The 25,255-nt window shown below is 45.0% G+C and overlaps 2 protein-coding genes across 2 annotated transcripts; one reads left to right on the top strand and one right to left on the bottom strand.

The window, feature by feature from the left end:
- Nucleotides 1-974: 974 nt before the first annotated feature.
- On the bottom strand, nt 975-5,122 carry LOC146678106 (conserved oligomeric Golgi complex subunit 8-like). The gene is made up of 5 exons (XM_085403359.1): nt 4,691-5,122; nt 4,022-4,229; nt 2,661-3,485; nt 2,406-2,574; nt 975-1,871 (listed from the first exon to the last, which is right to left on the bottom strand). The coding sequence occupies exons 1-5, from the start codon at nt 5,017-5,019 to the stop codon at nt 1,612-1,614; spliced, it is 1,791 nt and encodes a 596-aa protein (XP_085259485.1). The 5' UTR covers nt 5,020-5,122; the 3' UTR covers nt 975-1,611.
- A 7,565-nt stretch (nt 5,123-12,687) lies between these two features.
- On the top strand, nt 12,688-24,926 carry LOC146678105 (katanin p80 WD40 repeat-containing subunit B1-like). The gene is made up of 20 exons (XM_085412971.1): nt 12,688-12,821; nt 12,914-13,044; nt 15,172-15,289; nt 15,866-15,966; nt 16,047-16,088; nt 16,789-16,872; nt 17,600-17,715; nt 18,791-18,862; nt 18,933-19,083; nt 19,168-19,361; nt 19,637-19,785; nt 20,214-20,264; nt 20,467-20,672; nt 20,762-20,899; nt 20,981-21,085; nt 21,167-21,316; nt 21,498-21,574; nt 22,743-22,817; nt 23,266-23,382; nt 24,165-24,926. Exons 1-20 carry the CDS (start codon nt 12,773-12,775, stop codon nt 24,304-24,306), a joined length of 2,268 nt encoding a protein of 755 aa, XP_085269097.1. The 5' UTR covers nt 12,688-12,772; the 3' UTR covers nt 24,307-24,926.
- The last annotated feature ends 329 nt before the right edge of the window (nt 24,927-25,255 follow it).

Raw genomic sequence — 25,255 nt, 5'->3', positions numbered from 1 at the left:
AAAGCTCTGCTCCTAAACACTCGCTGCTGGAGACGTTTCTCCTCCAGTCGATTAGATGAAGGATGGCAGAGGTGGATGAACATCTGTAAGAGCAAACGGCAGTACTGAACGGACCAATCACGGTCACTCTGGGTTACACGGCTACAGCGTGCAGGTGCACATCAGGTTCAGGGTTTAAACAACGACTAAGGTGTAAATCCTCCTTCCTTCAAATTTTGCCAGACGTAATATTCTTATTAAAATATTTGTTTTAGAGAGCAGTGAAACCTTTCACAGCGAGTCTGCTTGAACTACGTTATAGTTTCCAGCTCAGTGTTTATGGCTGATCTTCAGTATTTTACATCTTTATGATAAAAACATCATCATGAGAAACATTTCTAACTGTCCTGTAACGTCGGGGTCCTGCACTGAAAAACGCAAACCGACTTCTCTGCAGTTTTCACTTTGTAAAGCCGGACCAAACGTGACCCTTCAGTGGGCTGCCTCTGGGGCCGAGGGCCACATGTTCGACATAAATAAACTTTATTATTGATTACAATTTCATGCTTTGGCGTGTGGTTAAACGGTAACACCACTGTGTGCCGCATAGTGCTGGACCTTTTACGCCTTTATCTTCTCGTTGCACCTTGTGAGTCACTGAAGTTGTGCCAGAAATGCTGTGTTTCTATGGTAACACAGCATTACATCATTGAATTGTCCCGTCGCCGTCTGACAGTAAAATTACACAAAAACCAACGATTCAAACACGACGCAGAGGGAGAACATGATCACTGGAAGGTTTATATTTTTAAACAGGAAAATAAGACCTAACAGGCAGGTGTAGTAAGGCTGTTAGTTGGTGGAAGTAGCGTCCACGAGGTGCTCACCTGTAGATCTGTGAAGGTGGAGATCCTTGAGTTTATCTTCAGATATTCCAGACAGGTGGAGATCAGCTCAGACTGACCGTGACTGTGCAGAAACTGCAGTACGCTCCTTTAAACATGAGACTGACTCGTCAATATAATTGATCTTTATTGATTTCCAATGAATCTTTGAATCAAAGTGAAAGATTTAAGTGTCCAGACAGTTTAACAAACCCACCATGTAAATCAGACACAGCTGACGGACTACAACTCCCAGCTGACGGACTACAACTCCCAGCTGACGGACTACAACTCCCAGCTGACGGACTACAACTCCCAGCTGACGGACTACAACTCCCAGCTGCCTCAGCAGAAAAAGCTCAAAGATGAGGCCGACGCTGGATGAAAATGCAGAGTCAGTTTCTGCCCTTCAGGACTTTCCTATAATAAACCAAACTTTTGGTTTTCTCACATTTCTGACACGTTACCAGGAAAACACAAACATTCAGTTTTTCCTTCTTAAAGGACGAGAACGAGCTGAAGATCTCCGGGAGCAGAGTTAAAATCAGGTGGACTCCATCATCGATGGAAAAAGAAGCAAACTAAACTATTTGCTTATTTTCCTTCTACGTTAGTGAGTAAACCTTTAAATAAGAGAAGAAATGTCACCATTAAAGCCTTTTTCTCACATATATAAAAATATTTTAATGCTTCAGTTTTGACAGATGTCCGTCACAGGATACAGTTTAGAGCCAGCGTTTCCTCGCCTTCACTCCTCGTCCTGCTTCGGCTCTTTAAACTCTGTCTTTGTCAGTTCAGCTCCGGGTTTGGAGTCTCTGACATCGGATGGGGTCGGCGCCGGTTCTTTGGGCTCCATGTCAAACGTCAGGCTGCTCAATTCTGCCGTAATGTCGACCTCTGGCACCGGCGGCTCCTTCTGAGGAAGCAGGAAGTCCAGAGGCTCGAGGACTGTGGCGAGGTCGATGGAGCCCAGATGGCCGTACTTGTGCAGCTGGGTGGGAGGAACACCTGCGGAGAGACAACAGATTTGATTCAGACCAAACTCTGCTGCTCAGCACTTCTTAAGCTATTTTAGCCATTACAAAGAATAACTTTGAGAAGAGAGTCCAGGGCAAAAAAAGAAAAAGAGGTTAAAGATTTTTTTCTCTTTTAAACTAATTTTGTGAAGTTTTCTTCTCATTGACTGATTGGACCAAAAGTTTAACTTTACTACACAAAAAAAGCTTGTGTGGTGATTTTGTGGTTTTATTAGTGCCCCCTACAGGCTGAAGCGGTCATTACTCCAAATTCAGACCATGGTTTCACAAATGTCCCAGTGGCTACGCCCATCTTTTATGTACAGTCTACCATGTACGTTCATGCGGTTTCCAGCCCGAGACCGAAGGTGACCAACAAGAACAACAACGCAAGGACAACAGTTTAAACTGAGACCGCATTATTGGAATAACGGCTTCACTTCCAGGCCCGTCGTTAAACGTCTTCAGCATCACCGCGTCCGTTTTAAACGAAGAAACAAACTCAGACGTTGCTGCGAGTCCTCACCCAGGATGAGAGCGAGCTGAGCCGGTGGAAACAGGACCTGCAGGCAGCGGTTCAGGAAGGGCAGCAGGTCTTCAGCGTACGCACAGCAGAACTGAATAAACAGCTCCTTCTCCCGGCTGCTGAAGGCCGTCTCCTCCGCCCGGTGAAACACCAGAATCTGACGGGTCACCTGACAAAAAACGACACCGTCAGCAGCTGTTAATCCAGCATCAGTCTGACTTTAACCCAGATTACACCAAAGATCCAGCTGCTCACCATCTTCAGGGCTTCCTCCAGGCATTTGGTGACATTCTCCACCACTCCGATGGGGCAGCAGAGGCGGAGGTCGTTGAAGGCGGTCAGGATGTTGTTGAGAAAGCAGGCGAGCGGCTGGAAGTCCAGCAGGGACATTGGGGGCTGCAGGGTGCCGGGCTGCGGGGCGGGGGCTACGACGGGGATGGTCCCTGCCAGCACTGAGGGCAGGGCGATGAGGGTGTACAGGTTCATGTCCTCCTGGAACTTTTCCACCGCCTCCTTCATGGCTCCGCGGAACGTGTCCACCGCCACCCGCTGGAACATGGGCGCCAGCTGCCCGCGGAAGTCCGCCCCCACCCTGCTGAAGGACAAACCGAAGTACATGCACTGACCCAGCAGGGAGTCCAGGCGGCTGCCCACACCCCGCTGCAGGTCCCTCTCTAAGGTCTCCAGGAACTCTGCCACCTTGTGCACCACCCAGCCGTGGAAGATGGCGCCCTCGTTCACAGCCATGAGCCCACCGGCGGGGGGCACTAGCGGGTCCTCGTCAGAGAAGATGGCTCTGTACTGGGTGATGATGTCAAACATGTGCACCCTGCAGGCCTCGATGGTCTTGGTGATGTGAAAGTAAGCATCGTTTTCAGGGATGGCGGCGAGGATGGAGTGCAGCCAAGTGCTGCGAGCCTGCAGGAACTTCACCCGCAGCTCCGCCTCCGTGAACACGTCCATACGCCGCAGGTAACCGATGACGCGGAGGCACACGGGAAGCTGGGAGTTGCTGCGGAGCTGCTGCAACAGCTGGTTGAGCATCAGCTGAGCCGACTGACGCACTTCACGCACGATACCCTAAAGATGGAGAAGGTCAAAGGTTAGAGGAGCCGAAACATTAGATGTTCTCCACAGTGACCTTTTCTGTTTTATATCTCAGCAAAGAGAAAGTTTCTCAACTGTTTTTCTCCAGTTTTTGTCAATTTAGAGTTTAAACTAGCGATTTCCAGCCTGTACCTGAACCTGAGCCCCATCAACAACCTCCCGCAGTCACATTTTAGCTTTTTCACCTTCTCTGAAAGCCTGCTTTATTCCAGCTGGCCAACACCTGGAAGCCTGCTGAGGGGCAACACCCAGAGCTTGTTAGCTGTGCACGTAACAAAAGAAAACTGAGTATTCAGAGCGGTCTGGAGCCTGAGCTCTTTAATTCTCTTCACACGTGTAATTGTTTATTTGAACATTTTTTCTCCAACATCACACGACAGAAAATCAAAGAAAAGTAACGTTTATTTAGCCCTAACAGTTCATTTTCCTAAATAACATTTAGAGTTTCATTCAGGCAGTAAAAAAACCCCAAACACACCCGCTTTTTGGTCAGCCTGGTCTGGACTCACCTGGATGACGGGCAGCGACGAGTGTTTCTTCTCCAGCCTCTTCACGTATGCCGCCAGCTCCAGAGCCTCTTCGTAGTAGCCGTTGCGGACGCAGGTGTCCATGAGCTGAGGAATCTCCAGAATCTCCAGGATCTCCGTGTGGCGGTTCAGAGTGAGGCTGTTCATCCGGCGGCTTGCTCCGATCTCCTCCGCCTCTTTCATGAAGTGCCTGAAAACAAAATGAGCCCCCAAAGCTCAGAGAGACAGCACAACAGCAAAAACACAACTATGTGTAACACGTAACACTTTATAGCTCTAAGAACCTTTTATTATCTTTCATTAATGTTCCCAGTCTGTAGTTTTGTTCTGGTTGTGGCTAAAGTCTGGCTGCCTGTTTTTTATTCTGAAAGGAGGCTGACGAGCCAGCTCAAAGGAAATTAATCTGCTGCTGTTTTATTCCCAGTCAATTCACCTTCTGTGGCATATTCCTAAGAAAATAACTAAGTTATTCACTTTGTGATCCTACAGTGAGCTACAATAATAATAATCTGCATCTCTCTCCTTGATCAGTTCATCCTGTGTGCTTTTTAAAAAATATCTAAAGTTTTTATTAACCTAACAGTAAATGATGACACTTTTATAGACCCCAGTTTCCTCCTGCTGACATCCCCTCCACAGGGAGCCACCGACCTGCAATTCTCTCCGAAGCGGGGCAGCTTGTCCAGCAGCCGGGACACGCTGCTCTCCACCCGCCCGAAGTCCCGGTAGATGTGCTCGGTGCAGTCGGCGGTGCGGATGAAGGTCTGGTAGTTGGAGAAGGCCAGCTCCCGGGTCTGCTGCAGGATCTGAGCCCGCTCCTCCGCCAGCCTCTCCGGCTCCCGACCCAGCTTCTCCACCCCGAAGGAGCTGAGCTCCGACAGGTAGGCCGCGAAGTCCGGGTTGTCCCTCCAGCTGTCCGGGAAGCTGTCCTTAAAGATGGACGCCAGGATGCTCTCATCCTCCACGTCCACCGCCGCCATGTTTACCGCTGCAGGTTCACGGAGTCCCGGTTCACAAACTGACAGATTTCCTGGTTGTAAACAACCGGAACATCCAGTGCTGACGAACACGTCCCGGTTCTTCTTCTTCTCCTTCTGACGCGTGTCAAAAAAGCTTAAAGGTGAAATACTGCCACCTGCCGGTGTTGTGCCAAAAAGTCATTTCCGAAGTTTCTTTGTTTTTGTTTTGACTGTATACTATAATAATAGGTATATATGAAATACATAGAATATATTTGTGACTCTGATTTATTGAGTTATTATATCTATTTTGTCCTTTTTGGTCACTTAAATCATGTTTCTATAACTGTGACGTTACATTTGTTGGCCACGTCTCTCTGGAAAAAGACATTTCTGTTGCTAAAAACTGATAACTCAGCTATTATCAAGGCAGCTTCTGCCTTGAGATAGGATTTCTTTTTTTTTTTGTGGAAAGTGAATGAATTATTCATGAGAGAGATGTCTAACACTTTTTTCACAGATTACAGGCCAACAATTAATTTATGACTGTTTAAATGTTTTTGCAAATATCACCAACACCAATATGAATAATTACTAGGATACTGATTTACCTGTATAATAATATGATAATAATATTCTAAGTACATTACAGTACAGTAAGTATATATGATACTGTAATAGAAAAATTACACACACTCGTTAACCTCTCAGTGAACCTCTGCACCAAAGCCTAGTGAGGCTAAAAATAGCCTAAATTAATTTAAACGAATTACGTTATTACAACTAATGCATAGACTGGCCATGGGCATACCGGGCATTTGGTGATTTTTCGTTTTTATGGGCCGATGGTTTTTTGTTTGTTTGTAACAGTATAAACAATGAAAGGTGGTGGATTGGCCAGATGCTGGCAGATGTGTAAGAAGTTGTTTGGTGGTGGCTATGGCGGAGCTCCCACTGAGGCCAGCAGGTGGATGAGGGAAAGGGGAGGCAGGAGGAGGAGGAGAGCCCCGAGGCGGCCGCCGGTCCGAGTGTCAGGTGAACTGAACTTCAGGTAAGAAGTTATGAGCTGCAGTCTATCTGGGTCAGATATGAACCAAGTTTAGGTGGAGTTTATTTTCATGTTGCTGACTTTTTACAGTCAGTTACAATAACTTGTACTGACAGAGTTCCTATACAGCTGGGTGGGTGCTATGATGTTACTGATAGTGAACTTTACTTTATTCATAAGGTTAGTTAGTAGAGTTGCCAACCGTCCTGTAAAAACGGAATCATCAGAGAAAATATTACGCGTTTCGTGTTGAGCTGAGAAGAGACGCAGTTTGTCCCGGACTTCAGCTATAATGAAAAAGACACAAAGCTGGATTTATTCTGCGTCTTTACGCTGTTAGCTGCCTCTTCTTCGCTCATTCAATCATGAAACTGATCAATGATCAACTGATCGGCTTTTCTCTCTCGTTTGTTGATCGCCCACTTTGCGCCAGAAACAGGAAACCAGCAGATGTCGCGCTAAACAACAGCAGCACGTTTAAGCTGGATCAGCTGTTGTTAGAATTTATTTAATATTAATTTCTAGTATCAGCTGATGTTTGCTGGAGCCACAGCTGTAAAACTGCTGGTCATGATGTCGGTTTGGTTATGTGAGAGGGAAACATGAAGATGAAACCAGGAGATGTCCTTACTGGATCATCAGAGCTGAACAGGTGATGGAGAAACAGGTTTACCTTTTAGGTGACATGAATGAGTTGAAGTTATCAACTGTTTCTGAGAGACAAATAACACCAGGATCCTTTTTTATGTAGCTGACAGCTGGTAACTGTGCAGGGGCGGGTCTAGCAAAGTTTTGCCAGGGGGGCAGGTAGGGCATTAACAGGGAGAGGGGGGCACAAAGAAATACTTTTCTTTCTTATTCTCATTTAAAATGTCTCGCTTTTAATAAATAATTATCTGAATCTTACAACCAAAGTTTTCATCTGATGTACAATGTATAGAAATCCTACATATACCAACAAGACTGTACATCACTGTCACAACAGCGTTTGTTTTCATTCAAAGGCTTTATGGCTTTTCCTGTAATACCTGGTGGGCCGGTCACTAGTCAAAATGCCCGGACCGATTTTTTGTCCCAATCCAGCCCTGAACTAATGAATTAATTTCCTAATTAATTTAGTTTTATTTTAGTTTTGTAAATACACAATGTCATTTTAGATAGCTTTCATTTTCTTACAAAGCTGCTTTTCTTTCAGTGCAGCTTAAATCATTAGAGGCAAATTTAGAGGGGGCGGGTAACCAGGTTTATGAGAAACTAAAAACCAAATTTAGAAAAGGGACAGATATGTGAGGGGGAAAATACTTAATCACAAGAAAATAAAAGATGCATTTAGGAGAAATTATAAGGAAAAAAATCTAAATTTACCAGAAAAGATTTGAGAAAAAGGGAAAAGTTTGGCAAACGTAACAAAAATAAAAACAAAGAGAAACATGTCAAATCTGGAGAAATGGAAATTTAAGATAAATACCGCTAAGTTAACGGCGCTACTGAAAAGTTCAACCTAGTGATCGTTTTCTACAGTCATGACTTCGAAGCGTATTTGTTAATAAAGTTGTTTGGGGGAAAAGGGTAATGACGTCACCGGAAGTGAGGTGTGTGATTCAGTTGCTAAGCTGCAGCCGAGCAGTAAACGGACCGTCGACAAGTTGCTGTCGCCGCCTCACCGGATCAACTTTAAGCCGTCCGTTGGTGACCGACAGACCGAGGTAAGCTGCCCAACGCCAGACTGCGTCTGCTCGGTCCAAGTTCCGCCGGGGAGCCGCTGCTCCTGACGCCGATGCCCGGCCTCAGTGTTCGGCTAACGTTAGCCCGGAGCTCGGTACGGCGGGTGGTTAGGTCAGCACCGGTGTTCCAGATCAACTGGCGTTTAGATCAACTGGCGTTTAGATCAACTGGCGTTTAGATCGCGAAAACAGCAAACAAGTAACACCACGCCGATGTTGTTCACAGGACACAAAGAGTAAACGATCGTTTACTCTTTGTGTCCTGTGAACAACATACTTGTTTGCTGTTTTCGCGATCTAAACGCCAGTTGATCTAAACGCCAGTTGATCGCGTCGCGCATGAGGATATCACCAGGTAAACTCGCCACATTTTTAAACATTTTGTTGTTCAACAGCATCAAGACTGACGGAGTGTGTTTGAGACAACCTCACAAGTGTCACAGGTGACACATTTGGCGTTTTTTTGCTGGTTTGTCGGTAGGAGCTCCTGAAACGCAAGACTGCCACACATCTGTTCGACCAACGCCAGTTGATCTAAACGCCAGTTGATCTAAACGCCAGTTGATCTAAACGCCAGTTGATCTAAACGCCAGTTGATCTAAACGCCAGTTGATCTGGAACACCCGCCACAGAGTCAGAGTTAACGGGTTAAAGTGGGGAGCAGACGGACCTCCTCTGCTGTGTTAGTCTGAACATGAGCTCGTCTGTGGTTTAATGAGCTTAATGAAGAACCTTAATGAGATTACCTGAAGTTAGCTGAAGCTCCAGGAGAGCAGAGCAAACACTCCTGACCACAACAGCACTGCTCAGTTAGTTTACCGGTGTTTTCATACACGTTATGATCTGAGAAAAATGCGCCAGTTTCCATAAAGCGGAACAGAAATGTTCGCTTCAGTCTGCAGACAGTAACACATGAAGGTTCTTGCAGATTTTAAGTATTATTTTTGTGTTAGAAAAATAGATATTATCTAACAGTTTGGATGTAGATGAAGGTGCTGATGAGGATGAGAAATATCTTATTTATCCCATATTTGGGAGACTTTTGTTATAGCAGGAAATGAATATCAGACACCAACCGACATCACCTGATAACACCAAACAAGATTTATTCTGTTTGTTCATTTGTGAAATCTTGTGTTTGCAGGTGAAGAATTATGTTATTTAAGAAAAAAATTCAAGGAGTTTGAATTGTGCGGTTGCTTTGAGGTTGTTGATGATGTATCTGCACCGTGTCTTTATGGATCACGAGATGAACTGTGGTACTGCATGAGGAAGTCGGGAGTAGCAGAGAAGGATGTGAGGGTGGTGCAGGACATGTATGAGGACGGAGAGAGACAGTGGTGAGGTGTGTGGTAGGAATGACAGATGGGTTCAAGATGGGGGTGGGATTACATCAGGGATCTCCTCTGAGCCCCTTCTTGTTTGCTGTGGTGATGGGGACAGGCTGATAGACGAGGCCAGGCAGGAGTCTCTGTGGATCGTGATGTTTGCAGATGACACCGTGAGCTGCAGTGGGAGCAGGTCGAGGTATGCTCTGAACACAAGAGGAATGAAAGTCAGTAGGAGGAAAATAGCTGAACCGAAGAGGATAACGTGCCACTCGTCTCACTCTCATTCACACAATGAGAGAGACGAGTGGAAAGGTTAACATGCAAGCACCGGAGGTAGTGCCAAATGAATAATTGTTTCTGAGACGTGAGATGTGGGAATTTATGGATTTAAAATTTATCGCTCAAGCAGCCTCAGAAAGGCAGAAGTGTGACAGTTTTTTATAAAGCTAGGTCTTTAACTGCTGTTGACTTTGACCCTGGCACGTTCTCCTCTTTGGCTCAGCTATTATAATGAAATCATTCTGGTAGGTGATTTTAATTGGGATCGGTTTTCTCCTGTGTCTGATTATTTTAAGGCACACTGTTTTTAATCTAACACAAATGACTAAAGCCCCACACACCTTATTCCCCAGATAAATCATCTTTGATTAATGTGCCACATCATTTCTCCACAGCAGTTTTTACCAGCGACTTGACTGATTGCTGCATGGTTGGTGCTGCGAGGAACAGTTTCATGCTCTGAGCATCATCACAAACAGAAATTTAAAGCTTTTACATGAGCAAGCCTTTTGTCACGACTTCATGAATTTACATTGGGTCAGTTTTACATTGATGGACGGTGTTAACTTAGCTTGTAAATATTACTCTGAGAGTTTTATCTGCCTTGTGGACAAACATGCTGCTTTTAGCCAGGTCAGAGTGAAAGGGCGGGACAGGAAGCAGCCCTGAGCAGCTTCAAGAAAGTCCGACACTGATGCCAATGGCTAAGGTTTGGCAGCTGCGTAATAGCTTCGCTGCTTCTATTAGGAAATCCAAATGTGATCACTTTCTGATCTTAACCACTGACAGTCTCAAAGTCCCTGGGACGCTTTGGCAGACTATAAATTCTCTCTCTGACAGCTTTGAAGAGCATTAACATTAAAAAGTCACCGGTCCAGACAGTCTGTCTCCGTTTTTCTTGCGTCTGCTTGCAAGCATCATAGATGAGCCAGCGTCTTATATTTTTAATCTTTCCATACAACTGAACACTTCAGCAGAGATCCCAGTGTGCCTTTGTACTGCCCTCCTGAAAGGTGATGATTCTTGGATGGTAATAATATGAACCAATCTGCAAACTCTGTATTTTAGCTGAGATTCTTTAATGGCTGAGGAATAATCAACCTTAGAGCTATCAGAATGAAAATGATATTTTATCTCTCCAGTACTGTAACTTAAAGGTTTAAAATTTAAAGTTCTCAATGATATCTACGAGGCCCTGGAAGCAAAGAAATACTGCACCCCTCTTTTTATTGATCGAAAGCCTCCGGCACTGTTGATCGTGGGGTTTTATGTCAGAGGTTATTGGAAAAGGGCCGTTCAGACCAAGCTAAGCACCTTTCTCACCATAAGCAGTGTGTGCAGTTTAATGGTCTCTCTTCCAGTTTTTTAAATGTGACTGATGGAGTGCCACAGGTTTCTGTCTTGGGACCTGCGTTATTTACTATTTATGTCAGTGCTGTGGGACAAAATCTAAGTGCAACTGCCTATTTTTACGCAGATGATTAATTGTGGTAATAATCTGGTACCCTGGTATCGACATGGTTTTCGAACATTTGCAGTTAGCTTTTGATCGTACACAGTCACAGCTGTTTCTGCTAAGGCTGTCTTTGAAATGCATCTATAAAAAAAACCACGGTTGTGTTCTTCTCAGAGGGTTCGGTTAACCCTAATCCTAACTTCCCTCTCTTGTATCTTCTCAAGGTACATGTATTAACAATGAAGCTGTGGAGTCTTACAAACATCGAGTTCCTGTTGAAGCTAGGCTGAAGCTGGAGTTTTGTTTTTCTTAGAAATGGATCGTTGGACTTTGTTTATCACGGCATTAAGATTTATCACCGGCTCAAAACCTTTAGCACACCACTGTACTTTATATTCACTGGTTGATTAGTCCTCATTAGCCTCATGCAGGATGGTTCATTGATAGCATTTTGTCTCTAAATTCATTTCTGGTTTACTCGTCTCCTATTTGTCAGATTACCTGTAATCTGACAAATAGTTTAGTCACAATCTGCGGTCTCAGGACTTCTTTGCACTCACTGTTCAGACCTCAGAGAGAAGGTATTCTCCTTTTCTGTCCCGTCCTCATGGATTACATGACAGAAGGATTTCAGGCTCTCAGCTGATTTTGCTCGTAGACTTTAAAAGACGCATAAATGGTTTTGTGAAATCATCACTGGGAATCTTGTTTTTAGTTTGACTGTGTAGACACTTGGTAAAATATTCAATATTTTATTGGTGTTATTTTATTATGCCTGTTTGAAACAGGTCTCTCTTGTAAATGAGGCATTGAGTCTCAGGACTATTTGTATAAATAAAGGTAAAATGAACAAGCACTTGGTGACAGTGGTGAGGAAAATCTTATTGTCACAGGAAGTAACCTCGAGAAGAACCACGCTCGGGGAGGGGCCGGTATGGGAGTGAGGGGAGGAAAAGAAAACACTCAGTGCATCATGGGAATCCTTCAGCAGCCTGAGACTATAGCAGGAGAAATCTGCTCTCTCTTTCTGGTCCCTGTCAGGACTCTTGCTGCAGCATTTTGGATCAGCTGAAGGCTTTTCAGGGAGTTTTTAGGACATCCTGATAATAATGAATCACAGTCGTCCAGCCTGGAAGTAATAAATGCATGAACTAGTTTTTCAGCGTCACTCTGAGACAGGATATTTCTAATTTTAGAGATGTTGCACAAATGGAAGAAAGCAGTCTTACATATTTGTTTAATATGTGCGTTGAAGGACATGTCCTGGTCAAAAATGACTCCAAGGTTCCTCACAGCGTTACTGGAGGCCAAGGTAATGCCATCCAGGGTAAGAATCTGGTTAGATACTATATTTGTAGGAAATTAACGGTCATCAAGGTTTTTATATCTTTAAGACATTCCTGCAGTTTAACTAACTTATATCATCTGGCTTCTGGCTTGTATACAGTGTTTTCCAATAATAGATGAGTTTAAATACTTGGGGTCAACCATCCAAAACAAGGGACAGCACACAAGAGACATGAAGAAGTGTGCAGGCTTGGTGGAGTTTCAGGGGTGATTTGTGACAGAAGGACGGCAGCCAGCATGAAAGGGAGGGTTTACAGGGTGGTAGTGACACCTGTGTGGTTTGGAGGCCGAGCTGAAGACGATGGTATCTTCACTGGGAGTAGAAATGAGAGCTCAGCGTCAGAGAGGCGAGACTGAGACGGTTTTATATGTCTTATCTCTTCTATCACTTATTTATCACTGTGTTGTGTTCCTGCAGGTGTTTGACGCTCAGTGCAAACACTAAATCAGAATCAGAATCAGAATACTTTATTGATCCCTGGGGGAAATTATTTTTTGTTACAGTGCTCCATTTTAAACCAGGAGCTGATGTCCGTCTCATGAATTAACCTCAGCCGGGGTCGTCAAACACAGCAGCCAGTCTCCCAGTATGACCAGTATGGCTGCCTCCAGCACAACCAAGATCGCATGGCGCCTTCGTGAGTATTAAAGTTACTCAAACGATCATCACACCCTTCCTGTCCAGCAGCCCAGCCCGACCTGAATTTGTTCCTCCTTTGTTGCCGTACAGAGGAGTTCGAGGCTCAATCCAGCTCCATTTCCTGTCTGGCTCTGGGGAAAAGCTCGGGCCGCCTGCTGGCCACAGGAGGAGAGGACTGCAGGGTCAACATCTGGGCCGTCAGCAAGGCCAACTGCATCATGGTGAGTCCCCCGCAATGCAAAATGCGATGGGTTTCTAATTTTTAAGGTTTCCGTCGAGGTTTTTTAGGCCTGAAACATGAGCAGATTCAAAGGAACCCATCCTTTACCTACTGCTCTTCTGCAGTCTGCAGGTCATGATGCCCACACCTGCCTCTCTCCTGTCACCACCTCACGCTTTTATCTTTATTATTGATTCATTTCTGATTGTTAAATGATGAAAACAGAGTTCGCTCCATGGGAATTAAACAGACTCATGTTTCCCCTCCACTGCTCGCCATCTTCCTCCAACTAAACTAACCTGCCTGACCTCTTACGTTGTGTGTAGTGCACCACATCATGGCAGAGCGCAGACTGTATACAGAGAGTGCAGAATTATTAGGCAAATGAGTATTTTGTCCACATCATCCTCTTCATGCATGTTGTCTTACTCCAAGCTGTATAGGCTCGAAAGCCTACTACCAATTAAGCATATTAGGTGATGTGCATCTCTGTAATGAGAAGGGGTGTGGTCTAATGACATCAACACCCTATATCAGGTGTGCATAATTATTAGGCAACGTCCTTTCCTTTGGCAAAATGGGTCAAAAGAAGGACTTGACAGGCTCAGAAAAGTCAAAAACAGTGAGATATCTTGCAGAGGGATGCAGCAGTCTCAAAATTGCAAAGCTTCTGAAGCGTGATCATCGAACAATCAAGCGTTTCATTCAAAATAGTCAACAGGGTCGCAAGAAGCGTGTGGAAAAACCAAGGCGCAAAATAACTGCCCATGAACTGAGAAAAGTCAAGCGTGCAGCTGCCAAGATGCCACTTGCCACCAGTTTGGCCATATTTCAGAGCTGCAACATCACTGGAGTGCCCAAAAGCACAAGGTGTGCAATACTCAGAGACATGGCCAAGGTAAGAAAGGCTGAAAGACGACCACCACTGAACAAGACACACAAGCTGAAACGTCAAGACTGGGCCAAGAAATATCTCAAGACTGGTTTTTCTAAGGTTTTATGGACTGATGAAATGAGAGTGAGTCTTGATGGGCCAGATGGATGGGCACGTGGCTGGATTGGTAAAGGGCAGAGAGCTCCAGTCCGACTCAGACGCCAGCAAGGTGGAGGTGGAGTACTGGTTTGGGCTGGTATCATCAAAGATGAGCTTGTGGGGCCTTTTCGGGTTGAGGATGGAGTCAAGCTCAACTCCCAGTCCTACTGCCAGTTTCTGGAAGACACCTTCTTCAAGCAGTGGTACAGGAAGAAGTCTGCATCCTTCAAGAAAAACATGATTTTCATGCAGGACAATGCTCCATCACACGCGTCCAAGTACTCCACAGCGTGGCTGCAAGAAAGGGTATAAAAGAAGAAGAACTAATGACATGGCCTCCTTGTTCACCTGATCTGAACCCCATTGAGAACCTGTGGTCCATCATCAAATGTGAGATTTACAAGGAGGGAAAACAGTACACCTCTCTGAACAGTGTCTGGGAGGCTGTGGTTGCTGCTGCACGCAATGTTGATGGTGAACAGATCAAAACACTGACAGAATCCATGGATGGCAGGCTTTTGAGTGTCCTTGCAAAGAAAGGTGGCTATATTGGTCGCTGATTTGTTTTTGTTTTGTTTTTGAATGTCAGAAATGTATATTTGTGAATGTGGAGATGTTATATTGGTGTCACTGGTAAAAATAAATCATTGAAATTCTGCACTCCCTGTATAAAGGATGGGTGTAGATTTGAATTCTGAAAAGTGAAGCTTAAACCTGCGTTTTTCATGGATGTCCAGCAGGGGGCGACTCCTCTGACTGTGAATAGAAGTCTGTGAGAAAACGAGCCGCCTCCTCACCTGATCTCTGAGCTCAGTAAACAGTTTCCTGACGGCTTTATGGTCTCAGTCGCTGTTTTCAGGTCTTATTGAATAAAAGATGAAGCTCATTTTGGAAATGATGGTTTCCATTAGTGTTCAGGGGACGATAAAGCAGGAGATGAAGGTGGGCTTATTTTGTGATTGACAGGTGACGTGGTGTCCCTCAGCAGCTTCACTAACACTAACATTTTGATATACAGTCTGTGTTTTGAGTTTTTGAGAAAGGAGCGAGGTGCAGTTTTAGGTGATGATGTCTGTTCTGACTGTTTCCTCTCAGAGTCTGACTGGTCACAAGAACCCAGTGGAGTCTATCCATTTCAACGTGTCGGAGGAGCAGGTCGCCGCCGGGTCGCAGTCAGGTTCAATACGAGTCTGGGACCTGGAGGCTGCCAAGAGTAAGACTCTGTCTGTTCTGTGGCTACGAGGCTTTTTAGTCAAAGCTTCACCGCCTCTAAACTGTCTGTGTGCGTAATTTATCTGCACAGGTGCTTTAGATCAGCGGTGGACAGCGTAAGGTTCACACTGACAAAGAGAAGTGAAGTGAGCGAACCAGTCGATTAGAAATATGACACACAAAGAGCTGAAACATGTTAAAATCAACTTGCTTTTTTTTATTAGTGTGGTGAGTTTTTTCTAAATTTCTGAGTGCAAAGTTTGAGCTATGAGCTCTTCCACCTCTGCTGCCTCGAGGACACAGGACATCCGTCATACCACATGATGTCAGCCTCTGTAATATAGTACATCAGTCTGATTGAGTATATGTTATTATTAGTAGTATTTTTCCATCTACTCTTATTTTGAAAATTGATACAGCTTCCTCAGTGTTCAGTCTCAGGCTGTAACGGAGGACGTTGTACCCCGCAGTCAGAATAATCGTCCGTCCCATCATGCGGAGGCGTTTTAATGCACCTAAGCTGGGTCTTAGTTAGAAAGAGATGCAAAGAGGTGACCCTGCTGCTTCCTGTGCTCAGTTTTAAGGACTCTGATGGGACACAAAGCCAACATCACCAGCCTGGGCTTCCATCCCTTTGGAGACTTCCTGGCCTCCAGCTCCATGGACACAAACATTAAGGTAGGCGTGCTTTCCTGTGTGAGAACATCTTTGAAGTCTTAATCCGCTCTAATGAAATGTCTCTTCTTTTCTGCTGTCAGCTGTGGGACTTGCGGAGGAAAGGATACGTGTTCAGATATAAGGTAAGTTTGTGCTCAGGATGACAGGCCGGCTCCTAATATCCTGCTCGAATCCAGGTGCACGTTTCTAACAGGTGGACAGTGGCTGCAGGTGGATTTGGTAAACACACCTGTGGTGACCTAACAAAGTGTGATGTGGACATTTGCTTCAGTGGAATCTGATCTTTTATGCAAATGAGTTGACCTCATCTGACCTGGAAACAGCACCGTGTGAAAAGCTAAATCCTGATTGTTTTCAGGTTTCTGACAGATTTTTGATGTTTTTCAGATGTTTAAGCCCCGCTCTACATTCTGATGCTTGTTTTCCACAGTTGTACCATCACATACAAAACAAACACACACAGACACGTGGTCACTGTGCGCCAAAGCCGAGGACGCTCAGAATGATTCGGATTAAACTGTGTCAGTCGGAGCTTTTATGGAGTCTTACAGTAAACGGATTATTGCATTTAAAAGAACTGAGAGACTTCAATTTAATTTTGTTTATGCAGCGCCAAATCACAACATCAGTCACCTCAATGCGCTTTATACTTTAAGATCTACATACAGAGAAAAACCAACAATCATATGACCTCCTATGAGCACTTTGGCGACAGTGGGAAGGAAAAACTCCAGAACCAGGCTCAGGGCTTCTACTTTCCTTCAAAATAAAAGCTTCACATGAGTCTCGATAGCAAAAATCTGACCAGTGTTGGTGTTGCAGGGTCACACTCAGGCTGTGAGGAGTTTGGCCTTCAGTCCTGATGGGAAGTGGTTAGCTTCAGCGAGCGACGACTGCACCGTCAAGGTACGACCTGATCTGACGTCTCACCTTTAATGTAAAAAATATATTTTAAGGATTGTTTTTCCCGGTACTTACATGTTGTGGTAACTCTGACTCTGTAACAGTAGATGCTGAGAAACCTTCAGAGTAACTATAACCTGCAGGACTTACACGATGCTGTGAATGTAAACTGTGAAGCAGAACATCAGCAGCAGGAAACTGTGCAGAAAGGCTGGAAGACGTTAAAATGTTCCAGCTGGTCCTGGTTCATGTTTGGTAGTCACGTGTTCCCATAAAATAAAACGAGCGATTGAATCGCAACATTTTTAGATTCTTCTACATTTTAAAATGGTTTTAAAAGGTCCGTCTGTTGAATCACTTCAGTGTTTTAGGATTTTTAAGATCCATCTTTTCTATTAAAATAGTTTTCAGGACACTTCTTGACCCAGGTTCAGTTACATTTATTTAAATAAAGTAATAAGCTGGTGATGTGTAACGACTCGTTAGGCTAACATTTCATCGATGTTTAGAATTAAGTTTCATTTCATTTGCAGCGGTCGGATGTTCGGGTGTTTGAGAGCATCTTGGGAATTTAAAAGTGTGAACATGATGTGTTTATTCTGTAAATGCTGTGAAAGCATCAAACCGGCAGCATCCTGTAATAAAATCGCTCATTCTGATTGGCTGAAGGAGGTGAGCTCTGCTCTCTTCCTGTTCGATGACCTCAGCCCTGTCCTCTTGTCTCCATCAGCTGTGGGACCTGGCTCAGGGGAAAACCATCACGGAATTCAAATCTCACACCGCCGCCGTCAACATCGTCCAGTTCCACCCCAACGAGTACCTGCTGGCCTCCGGAAGCTCCGACAGGTACGTCGCCGCAGGCCGAGCGCCCGAGACGCAGCAGCTCGGAGCTGAAGGAGCGACTCATGAGTGGAATCAGTGTTTGTGACACTTTGTGGCTCGTTTAGTTTTTCTGTTTCATGAAGCTCAGAGGCTGCGCGAGGTTGTCCTCTCTCTGTGCCGCCAAGATTTTATTTTGGTGCTGAGTTTGATTGTTTGTGGCATTTTTTAAAATGTAACATTTCTTTTAGTCTGAAATTCTTTTACTTTTTTTCACATACATGTCCTGTGTCTTCTACATGTCCTCTGCATGTGCCACTAAATCATACATTTATAACTAAAAGTAAACAGGAAATATAATATAAATATAATAAAATGGAAATAATAACTCATCCTTTCTCCAACACAACCAGCAAATGCACTCAGTATTTAATCATTTCTTTATTTTTGCATATGAAGTATAAATAAGTATTCCAACATGAATCACTTAAATTGATTATTATGTTTAATTTGAGGACATCGACCTGGTGTTAGAGACAGTTTATAAGTTACACCAGCAAGCAAAGCTGTAGTTTGTGGCCTGATTTTCCGATTGTCATGTGATCGTGATGGAGCCGTTAAAGCTTTGAATGTGTCACTTCAAAGAAATGAGACATTTTGTAGGTTTTGGCCTGTTTTAGTGACAGAACAGGGAGCAGGGTCATTTTTATCTCAAACAGTTTATTGATGGAATAAATCTTACTCTCATTTATGAGAATAAGAAGTGACTCAAACACATACTTTCTTCAATTAATTATAAAAATGTCTTTAGCTTAGCTTGTAGTTAGAGCTGGGTTAGGCGACCCTAACCATCCCTCAGGTTCCTGGGGACTTCCCATGATGCACTGAGAGGTGCACTTTGCCCTCCACTCCCTCTTTTGTTCGTGTTTCGTTCCTCTTTTCTCTTTCTCCTCATTTACTGACTTGTCACTGCTGACCGTGGATCTGTTGGAGGTCTCTTCCTGTTCCTCAGCCGTGTTGTAGCGTCTTCACCTGACACTATAAAACACCTACAGGTGTCTCTAATGAGCTGCAGCTGTATGAACTCTGCATGTGCTTGCAGGACCATCAAGCTGTGGGATCTGGAGAAGTTTACGATGATCGGCTCGTTGGAGGGCGACACGACTCCGGTCAGGTGAGTTTTTCCCCGTTGCAGCAGGGTGTAACTGGAATGTGACCTCTGACCCCTGTCCCTGTGGTTTCAGGTGTATATGTTTTAGCCCAGATGGCTCCTGCCTGTACAGCGGCGCCACGGACTCGCTGCGGGTCTTCGGCTGGGAACCGGACCGCTGCTTTGACGCGGTGCCGGTGAGCTGGGGAAAGGTGTCTGACCTCGCCATCTGCAACCAGCAGCTGGTGTGTAGCTCCGCCCACCGCTCAGTAACAGTACTGTGCAGAAGTTTTAGGTAATCTTAATCTTCCACCTTCTCCACATGTCAGATCGGCGTGTCTCATCACCTGTCGAGTGTGTCGTCCTACGTGGTCGATCTGAAGAGGGTAAAGAAGAGCGGTGGCGCCGTGATCCAGGGGATCATCCAGGACGACCAGCCGCTCACAGAGCCGAAGAAGGACCCCAAAGGAGCGGCACTGCGAAAGCACTATGAGAGACCCACGACCACCTGCAGATCGCAGAGGTACGGCACACTGAGAGACAGGAGAAAATACTCCAGATACTGCAAGTACTGACTCCTGGATTTAAAGTTTTATACATGAGCCACTGGTTTCATTCATCAAACACTCAGATCACATGTCATATATATATATATATATATATATATATATATAAAAAATCTTATTTGACTTCAGTGGAAAAGTTTCGCTTCCAGATTCTTTAATAAAAGTAAATAAAGTAAAAAATTTGCAGTTTTTCTTCTAAAAACAAACAAACAAATGTTTGTGATGTCATCAGGTTGAAGCACCGTTCAGAGTCTGACAGGCGGAGCCCCGAAGGGGAGAGGCGGAGCCCTAGCGAGGACGAGGCGGACGAGAAGCTGTCGTCTGCTGAGATCCACAACGCCGAGGACTACAAGGCCATCTTCCAGCCAAAGAGCGCCATCTGTAGGTGGACCCGGAGCATCGCAGCTCAGATGTTGAATAACGAATACAGTTATACGTACATACAACGAGATCTGTGAAATATTGCTATTGAAAAGGACGCTGAGTTCATCTTTAATCAACACTGCACCAACAAAATCTGTGTTTAGTTTCCCCGAAAGCTTCTATTTCCTCACCTGTTGATCCACCTGCAGCATCGCCATCAGTTCTGCTCTGGCTGATTTTGAGAAGCAGGCCATATTTGAAAAGTGAGAGGAGTAAACATTACTCGCTGTAAGAGCCAAACAGGATGGGAGGATCTGATTGGTTCTTTGTGCCTTTTTAAAATATTCATCCTAATGAGGACAAAGACACTCTCGTCATTTCTTCTTTTGTTTTCATGTCGTCACATTTATTTTGCAGTCTGAGCTCCTCGTTCTCCTCTCTTCCAGCTCGCACTCCTCCTAAGATGTCGGAGCCTTTTCCCGCTCCTCCAGAGGACGGTGAGTCCAGCACAGCTTCACGTTTCTGTGAGACATCAGGAGACGACGCGCCTCCGACGTGTCAGTTTATAGATGAAACACGAACAATAAATCACGTGTTCGACAGTGAAAAACACACGACACAAAAACACACGACAGAGGTGTTTCAGCTCCTGTTTTGTGGTTACTGGGTCGTTTCCTGATGATTTCTTCTTCTGCTCAGAGTCCATTTTGGCGATCAGCCGGCAGCTGAAGGACATAAAGACTCATTTTCCTGATAAACAGCAGGTCAGTGAACGCAGCAGCCGTGTGTCTGTGTGGAAACATGGACGCCTTAGGACAGCGGACTATAAATGCAACGAACCTATCAGAGCTCAAATACCTGCTGTTTACAACAAAGTAGTCCTCCAGCCGCTCGGTTTTCTCTTTCTTTAGTTAAAGATTTTTCTTTGTCTTCAGAAAATCGGTTTAATTCAAAACCATCTAAAACCTTTAACAGCTGTGTGACTTTGGTCTGAGTGCGGTTATATGAGAGGTTTTATGAGTCTAAATTAACAACTAAAATGATGTGTGAGAAATTATTTTGTAATAAGGCCCTGACCCAGATGAAGAAGGGTCACGAGACCATCAGGCTGAACGTGGCCGACTTCCTGCCCGTGAGTGCACGCGTCAGTGTTTTTAGATTCTCGCGACAGCTTTGATGATGAGAATAAAGCTGAACGTGTGTGGTCGGTCAGTCTTCACCCAACCACAGATCTGGAGCCCTGAGTGACGAGGAGGCCCTGACCCAGATGAAGAAGGGTCACGAGACCATCGGGCTGAACGTGGCCGACTTCCTGCCCGTGAGTGCACGCGTCAGTGTTTTTAGATTCTCGCGACAGCTTTGATGATGAGAATAAAGCTGAACGTGTGTGGTCGGTCAGTCTTCACCCAACCACAGATCTGGAGCCCTGAGTGACGAGGAGGCCCTGACCCAGATGAAGAAGGGTCACGAGACCATGTGTGTGACGCTGAGCAGCCGACTGAAGAACCTGCAGACGGTCCGAGAGGTGTGGACCCGAGACGGCATCAAGGTGAGGCTGACACACCGGTACCAGCAGCTCGCACGTGTGTGAGAAGGTCATGACCGTTTGGCGGTCTTCTGCCCGGATACAGCCGGGCAGCTCATTCATGCAGCTCCTTCTTTTATTGTTTTGTTTTCAGTTCGTTTGTGTCAATCAAAATATTTTCAAACTGCTCTTTGTTTGTGTGCAGATCGCTCTTGACACCGCCGTCTCCATGAATGATCCGTCCATAGTCGTGGACATCCTGAACATCATCAACCCCCAGCCGTGAGTCTCACACACACACACTCGTTTTCATATCTTAGTGAGGACATCTCATTGACATCATGAACCATGAAAAATGAACGCCTACTCGTAACCCTGAGGATTTGAGCCTCAATAATGCATTCAAGCTCGTGGGGACAGGCACTTTGTCCTCACAGGTGACTGTTGGTCCCCACAAGTATAGTAACATTTCAAGTTTCGGTCCTACAAAGCTGTCTAAACAGGTACACACTCACACACACAAACCCGTTTCTACATCTTTGTGAGAACCCTAAGTCACACCTTGGCTTGGCTGCTCCTCAGGGAGGAGAGTTTCACACATCTATCCAGTCAAGTTAAATGACTAATTACTGTAGAGCAGGGGTGTCAAACTCAGATACACAGTGGGCCAAAATTCAAAACTGGAACAAGGTCGCGGGCTAACGTTAATATTTATTGAAAAAAAAAAAACTTCCTCCAGATATAAGAATGAATCTTTTCTTATGGACTCAAACAAGTTTTGCTGAAAAACTGAATATGGAACAAGCAAAGCTTAATACTAAACAATATATATATTAGCTGTATAATACCAGTAGGCCAGCTCTGATAGTAATTTGGTATGGCTTCGCGGGCCAAATGTAATTAGTCTGTGGGCCAAATTTGGCCCACGGGCCAGAGTTTGACACCTATGCTGTAGAGCCTAAAGTTGTGCGCCGCTTGTTTAATTAAAGACACAAAGAAATCTGCTTATTCTGCAACAATAGGCCATTTTGTCCCCACAATTATAGTAGCATGCCAATTTCCTGTCCTGACAAAGATGTCACACACACGCGTGGAGACACACACACACACACACACACACACACACACACACACACAATTCTGATTTTATACAAGTACAAACCTTTATTTACACTGGAGTTCAAAAACAAAACCTTTCTTTGTTAGTTTAACCCAAAAAATCTAAAAACAGTGACAGAAGCTGACGATTGATGACAGACGAATCGTTCTACGCAGCTTTATTATTATTATTATTTTCAGTCTGTTCTGTTTCCAATCACTGAAAAGTTTTTATTGTTTATTTGATTGCATCTGTCTTCTAAGTTTCATTTTGAAGAGTTTGACCTGCAGTTGTTTGCGGGTTGCTGACCTTTATGAACGTATAAAACCAGATGTTGCGCTGCTGTTCCAGATCTCTGTGGAAGCTGGACGTGTGCATGGTCGTCCTTCCTCAGCTCGACAAACTGCTGCAGAGCAAGTACGAGAGGTGAGCGGCTCAGAGGTAAAGTTTCTGTTGTCCAGAGATGGCGCGCGAGCGTTCAGCGGCAGAGGGTACGTTTTAAAACAACGTCAGCATCTTTGTGGGCGTTTTCATCAAGTGTGACGGATGACTTTGTGGGTTTCACCATTACAACGAGAGAAATGAGTTCTGATGATGCTTCAGACGAACTGCCGGGAGGCAGCTCGGGTTGCATCAGAGATGATTTCGTCTTCTCAAAGTGAATTTAAAACTCTAATTCGGATTTTACGTAAAAAGAAAGATCACTTCCTGTTTGGTAACCTGAGGTCACCCGGAGTACTTTGATTGTCAGGAGGTGGAGCAGATCTCCGCTTCCTCCCGTCCTGAACCTGAACCTGCCCCGATGCCGTCAGTGTGTCGGTATGTCGTGTAATTCGATCATCCAATCAGCTTCCTTCTCTGTGCGTTTCCTCAGCTACATACAGACCGGCTGCACGTCTCTGAAACTCGTCATGAAGCACTTCTGGACGCTGATCTCGGACACTCTAAAGGCCACGCCGTCCGTCGGGGTCGACATCACACGAGAGGAGCGGTGAGTCTCACATCTGTCCAACAGCTGCTTGACTGATTTAGCAGCACCGTCAATCAATCTGCTGATTACTCAGATTACTCTGAGGAGGAAATGCCCCAAACCTCGGCTGACTCCACCTCTCGTTCTGTGTGGGACGTTTTTAAAGATGTCTGACACGTGTTCGAACCCAGAGACTTGATTCCTGCTGTAATCGCTCCTCAGCCGGCTGCTTTTCCCTTCCAGGTCTCCTCTTTGCACTCTGCATCTGCAGGAGCCACAGCTGTATTTTAGTGACTGTAGTAGGTTTGTTTGTCCAGCAGGTGTCACCTTTGTGCTGTTGGCGAGGGCCTGCGTCCTCGCCAGCAGCAACACAGGCTGCTGAGGTTAACGGACGTTATTCCTGAGATGAGCTTCAGAGAGAGCAGCATGTTAGTGCGGTGGGGCAGCACTCATTCTGCGCCTCACTGCATTTGTTGTGAATGAAGGATGCTTCAGTGTCTCCTCCTCCAAGGGAGGTAAAAAAGGAAACATTAAACCACCTTTGGTGTAGTACTCAGACGACAGGAACCTTCATAATAAAATGAATTGAACTGTAACCAGCGACAGTCAGTTTCTCTTATAAAGGTTTGTGCAGAGATGATGTAAATCAGACGAGACACTGGAGCAAAGATGTCCCATAATTCATAGCAACACATCATCAGTGGCGGTTTGTTCAATCACTGAAGGAAAACCATTTTAATCGGACAGACTCGCCAACGTCTTTGTCCTCTGCGTTTGAGCCTCTGATGTTTTTGTGCTTCCAGACACCAGAAGTGCCGAGTGTGCTGCGAGCAGCTGAAGAACCTGAGCAACATCGTGAAGAACAAGGCGACGCAGGTCGGTCGTCACGGCAGCACCTTCAAAGAGCTGCAGCTGCTCATGTCGCCGCTCGACGACTCGCCCTGAGGGCGGCGCCGTGGATCAGCTGACTCCCAAGACCCCGCACTTTGTGTGTCCTTCTTTTGTCACGACTCTCTCCTGAGGCCTCCGTCACAGAAGAAGAAATGTTTTATTATTTATTGTATTACACTGTAGTTTTATTGTTATTGTTAAGCACTTTGGAAATGTGCTATATAAATAAATATAAATAAATCTGACCTTGACCTTGACCTTGACCTTAATGTTGAAGACGTTAAGTGACACTCAGAGGAAGTCGAGAAATTAAACCGCCGCTGCTAAACGAGCGGGTCGGTACTCGAATCGGGGAGGAGTCTCGGTCTCGTATGGAGGCGCTGACGGGAATGTGCCTTCAGAGGTTTGGATGTTTAAAAAGTGCTCACAGGTTTGCACCACACGAGCGATTCATGAAAGGCGGAGTAAAGATCAGCGGACAGAGACAAACCGCTCTGATGCGAACGTTTGAATCTGCCATGTTTAATCCCGTAAACCAGCGACGCAGATTTAAAAACGCCAAAAACAAACTCCAGCTCGGACTCTGTGCACACGTTTTCACTTTTCTACTGTTCACTTTCTCCACTGTGTTCATGTACAGCTCTGTTTATTTAAATAAAGACAAAATGAAGTTAGTTACTGTACTCTTCAGAGTGACTCATGAATGCACCAGAAGCTCTGTCTCAGATTTCCTGCAGACCTCAAATGCAACATGCATTTCTACATCAGTTTAGAGCCAAGCGTGTGAAAGTCATGTCGGGTGATCTGCTCACAGATTTAAGTCTGTAAAGAATTAGACATTTGCACAGGAAGCTTGTGGAAAGACATGATCGAGCATTATTTCTACAACATAAGACCACTTTGACTCATATTTGAAGATCTTTTCTTGAGTGTACGGTCAGGTCATGAGTGTTTGGGCAGTTTTTGTTCTTTTGCTTCTGTAAACGACTACAATTTATTTAAA

This window comes from Rhamphochromis longiceps, linkage group LG1, assembly GCF_057381845.1.
Source record: "Rhamphochromis longiceps isolate RC_006_pf linkage group LG1, R_longiceps_female_GT1.1, whole genome shotgun sequence".
NCBI classification, from domain to species: Eukaryota; Metazoa; Chordata; class Actinopteri; order Cichliformes; family Cichlidae; genus Rhamphochromis; species Rhamphochromis longiceps.
This window is presented reverse-complemented; position numbering and strand designations above follow the sequence as displayed.